This window comes from Perissodus microlepis, chromosome 16 (genome assembly GCF_051167445.1).
Source record: "Perissodus microlepis isolate ML-2025 ecotype Zambia chromosome 16, ASM5116744v1, whole genome shotgun sequence".
NCBI classification, from domain to species: Eukaryota; Metazoa; Chordata; class Actinopteri; order Cichliformes; family Cichlidae; genus Perissodus; species Perissodus microlepis.
Genome location: NC_140476.1, coordinates 27832123 through 27837150, shown reverse-complemented (window position 1 = coordinate 27837150; position 5028 = coordinate 27832123). Strand labels below are relative to the sequence as shown.

At 47.4% G+C, this 5028-nt stretch overlaps 1 protein-coding gene across 1 annotated transcript; it reads left to right on the top strand.

Annotated features, from left to right (window-relative positions):
- Positions 1–857: 857 nt before the first annotated feature.
- On the top strand, positions 858–3807 carry LOC146371090 (uncharacterized; the record flags this gene model as incomplete). The annotated part of the gene is made up of 6 exons (XM_084955038.1): positions 858–944; positions 2112–2199; positions 2742–2904; positions 3220–3308; positions 3421–3593; positions 3757–3807. Coding segments are annotated over exons 1-6 (651 nt in total), but the record flags the coding sequence as incomplete, so codon positions are not given.
- Between the last annotated feature and the right edge of the window lie 1221 nt (positions 3808–5028).

Below are 5028 nucleotides of genomic sequence, written 5' to 3'. Positions count from 1 at the left end.
AGCCGGTGGAGCCAGCGCCACTGCCGGAGGAGCTCAGCGAGCCGGTGGAGCCAGCGCCGCTGCAGCTCAGCGAGCCACCAGCTGAGGAGCCAGCACCGCTGCAGCTCAGCGAGCCGGAGCAGCTCAGCAAGCCACCAGCTGAGGAGCCAGCGCCGCTGCTGGAGGACCTCAACGAGCCGGAGCGACTGGCGTTGCCAGCAGAGGAGCTCGGCGAGCGGGAGGAGCCTGCGCCGCAGCCGGGGGAGCTCGGCGAGTCGGAGCTGGAGATTGGCGAGCGGGAGGAGCTCAGCGAGCCCGCGCTGCCACCGGAGGAGCTCGGAGGTCTGGAGGGACTCGCTCAGCCAGAACTGGAGGTCAGCGAGTCAGAGGGACCTCCACGTCTAGCGCGCCCTCCACGCCGCCCACGTCTAGCGCATCCACATCAGCGACCGGCGCTTCATAGGCCATGTGCCACTCCTCGCTGTTGCTCACCGGAGCAGCGCCGTTGCCGTCGGACCCGGGGCAGACCGCCGGAGGAGCAGCATCATTGCCGTCGGACCCGGGGCAAGCCGCCGGAGGAGCAGCGCCACCGGACCCGGGGTAGGCCGCCGGAGGGGCAGCGCCGGCGCCACCGGACCCGGGGCAAGCCGCCAGAGGGGCAGCGCCGCCGCCGCCGGACCCGGGGCAGGCCGCCGGAACCGTTTCACCGCTACTGCCGGACCTGTGGCAGGCCGCCGGAGGTACAGCGCCGCCACCTCTGGACGCGTGGCAAGCCACCGTAGCTGCAGCTCCGCCGCCACTGGATCAGTGGCAGGCCCCCAGAACCGTTTTGCTGCTGCTGCCGGACGCAGCAGTTAGGGGCAAACTCTGCCGGACCCATGGCCGCCCGCCGGAGCTGCAACGCTGCCCCCACTGGACTTGAGGTCGGCCGCCCGAAGCGTCCTACTGCCGTCACGGGACCCGAGGTAGGCCTCCTGAACTCTTGTGTTGTAATGATGGGCCGCCTGAGACTGTTTTGTGGCGTTTTTCTTTTTTGCTCCGCTGCGGGATGCGCGGTCGGACTTTGGGACTGTGACCTTGGGGGGGGTGTTCTTTTGTGGTTTTTGCTTGTTTCGGTTCTGGCCCTCTGTCCTGGACCCCCCCGCCACCCGCCCTGGGTTGGTTGTACTGTAATTTTTGTTTGTGTTTTTTTGTTTTGGGTCGTCGGGAGCCGACCCTTAGAGGGGGGGTACTGTCAGGGTCCTGGGTCTGGGCGGCCCAGGATCCCTGGGCAGTCATGGACTGGTGACATTATATGTATTTTTGGTGTTGCTGCTGCTCTTTCTCCGTGCTTATGTGTGTGTGTATGAACACTGGTTTGCAGGCGCCTTCGGGCCTGGTGGGTGTGGCCCTGCTGGGGGACTGGCCACACCCGAAGCCACGCACCTGCGGCTGATCAGGCCTCGTCGGGGGAGCTACTTAAGAGAGTCTTGGAGCTCCCACCGGCGCGGGATCATTGCTTGAGACTCCACGTTAGTCATCCAGTTTAGGTTTTGTCGTTAAGTGCATGCCTGCCATTATTTAGTGTCCTGACAGCTGCCGCTATTGTTTCCCGCAGGAGGAGCGTGGAAGGCCTGAAGAGCAGCGAGCACCGGGAGTGCAGACACGGGAGCAGAGAGCACTAGGAGGACACGACACGGGAGTCTGGGGAAAACACGGGGATTTATTGTTGTTTTGTACCACACACTGTAAATAAACGCACTGTTCGCACACAGAGCACCGCGCCTGGGTCCTCCTTCCCTACACCCCCCACGGTCTGCCATGCCAAACCGTGACACAGACTTTCGCTCTGTAGTTGCTTTTTAGCATAGTACTACAAAAAATTGTAAATCTGTGATATATGATTGATAAACGTAAAGGTAACTGTATAAATGTGTTCAATGACTTTGTTACTTTTAATGATTGGAGAGCACCCGCTTCGATTCACACTCAATTCAAACTTTACGCTGCACGCTCACCTAACTTGACGTTGCACGCTCACCTACCTTGCGTTTGCACCTTTTGTCCACACGTAAACTGCGTTTTCGTTAACTGAAAACTGAGATTTTTAAAGACGCCTGCCAGGGTGGATATTTTCGAAAACTCTGTTTTAGCATTTACTTGTGGACGAGGAAGACGGAGAAAACGCAGCGTCAAAGGTGTGCACCTATTTTGACGCCACACTGTGCGCCAAGTTTTTGTGTCGGTGCCATGAATTCCTACAATGGCAGACTTAGACAAAATACTGTTAATTTTATTATCTTCAGTGTTTAAATGCTTACATATACACACGCAGTTGTATGTTAAAAAAAAAAAAAAGAGTATTTTTTATCGGGTTTGCTTATAATTGTTGCCTATATACATTTTAAGCTATTATTTATTATTTAGTCCAATCAATAGATCAAGTTTTGTAGTGACTATGAAATATATTGTAATTATCTGTTTCCTGTTTATCCTAGACAGGGCAAAAAAGGACTCCAAATTTAAAAAAAGATAAAAATGAAAGACTGGTGCATTGTGCAGTTCAGCACTGGTGGTACAGAAATAGTCCCTAGTTCATGGATAAATGGGGAGAAATTGTCATGGCCTCCATATCCTCCGTGAGACACATTCAGGATCCACGCCGCAGTAAAGAGGAGAGTTCATCCTGGTGCAACATGGCTCACCTATGCACCAGTCCGACTTCTAATAAGCCATGGTGGGTATCATCTGGATTGGTGTTGTATAAATGTAACAATAACAAGTTTTTCGTGTCCTAATTTATGTCTGGCCATACATTGTGTTTGTACTTCCAGACACATTTCACGAAGCAGAACGCAGTCTTCAGAAATATCTAAGTGAACACTGTGATACGTCTGACCTTCAGTCCGAAGCTGAAACTCAGACCAGTCATAAAAGAAAGCACAAGTAAAACTTTTTTTATTTCACAAACATATGTTTGATTGCTAAGAATTTATGATCTTGTCTTTTATACATATCTGTGGTGCTTGCATACTGCAATATCACCACATAATATAGTCCAAAAAGTGGAAGCTTGTAAACTTTTTATAAATGCAAAGCCGTGTACACTTGTGCACTACAGAAATTCCTTGTATGCTGTACCTTCTTGCACATCTCCGTTTCCTGTGTGTGTTGTTATAAATCAAACTGTAACTTTAGGAAAAAATATTCCAAAACCACATTTGTAATTACTTATGACCGTTTTCAACTTTTTTTCTTTAGACCAAATCCCCTGTACACATATAGTGACTCAGAGGATGAGCAGCCCACAAAAAAACGGTTTCCCCAGGCCCCTCGAGTGAAAATACCAGGTAATAAAGTACTGTCTAGTGTCTTTGTACATATCTGTGTGTGACACAAGGAAACTTTTGACAAGTTGTCTGTATTCTTAAATACTTTTAAAAAATTATCTTTTTCTGTCAGACCTGACGAGAGCTGTTAAAGAACTCTGTGAGGAGGTCAGAGCCATCCGCAATACCGGCTGTAATGAATTGGTAGATGCTGGGGTACTGCCTCTGGATTTGCCTTTGCACAACATTGAGGAGCTAAACAATGCAGAGGCAGCTCTTCAATCACAAGAGGCAAATAAGGCAATGGTAAGTATATAAAGGTTATGTACACTTTGTAACTATAAAGTGTAATAGCTGTCAGATGTGATTTAAATACATAACAACGGCCTGTTGATTAAACACACAAGCACTTGCATACACATTTAAGACATGAGACATGCTAATTCCATCTCTTAAAATGTGTCTATAGGTGAGACGCTTTGCCTTGATTGGAGGGACCACATTGGATGTGCGAGTCCGCCGTGTAATGGCTTATGCCATTACAAACGAGCTGGCCTCGGTACTAAACTGGGCAGGGAAAAAAACCAAGGACCAGACAAAGCAAAAAATGGCATTTAAAGATACAGCGCTCTGCAAATGCATATTTGGTAAGTTTTACCGTTTTTTTGCTATATTACTTTGTCTTTCTTAATAACAAGACTTTCATGTCCGGTTAATCTGGAGATGGAGTCTTTGGTCTTTGGCTTGTTTAGTCCTCGGGTTGTAGTTTGTACAGCCCGAGGACCCCATGTTTATTTTGTTTTAAAGGATACACGGCACACCATGCTAAGACTTATCACTTTTTCCGCTCATAGCTCTTTGGGAATCAAATGCGGCAGTTTGCAGATTTACGCCTGGTGACTTTCATGTTTATCAGCCTAGGAGTTTACATACTTTCTCCCCGCTGAAGACAGTTAACAAGAGCTTATTCATGTGCTCTAATTCACTTTTTTTGTTTGTGTGTGTGTGTGTGTGTGTGTGTGTGTGTGTGTGTGTGTGTGTGTGTGTGTGTGTATTTTTGTCCTAGATGGCCTGACGCAGCAGTTAGGGGCAAACTCTATGTCCGAGTTTGTCTTTGCACAAGCAGTGCAGAAATGGCTCCGATACGCCCCAGATCGTTTGGGTGGTTACAAACTTACAAACTTCTGTGAAACATATAAATGTAAATAGGAAACTGTCTTTTAATAAAGTATTTAGCAAACGAAACATGCCTATTGACCTTTTTTGTTTATTTTTTTTCTCTGTTACATCACATGCAATGCTTTCTTATTTTAGGATATTAATATTGACATGATACATTGTGAGACATTTGTTGTTGTTTTTTTTATAAAGGGTGTCCAATTTGAGGAATAAGTACAATTATGTGTTTAGGTGGTTTAAGTATTGATGGAAACATGCAGTAGTTTAGTATTGGTTAAAATACCTATAAAGAAAGGTAGATTTCCAGTCATGATTTAACTGTTGTTTAAATAAAAAGCAACTGCGAAAGAGGTGGAAAATCAACACCATAGCTCAACAGTGTTTCAATATCAGAATCTGACATTGTTTCAGTGTCAACAGTATTAGAAAATATAACGTTGAATCAATGTCAGGTTTCAACATTGATTCAACATCAAAACCTGACGTTGTTTCAACGTTAAAAAAGGGTGTCTGACAAAAGACAAAAACTGGTTCACCTGAAAGACAAAACGCCAAAACACAG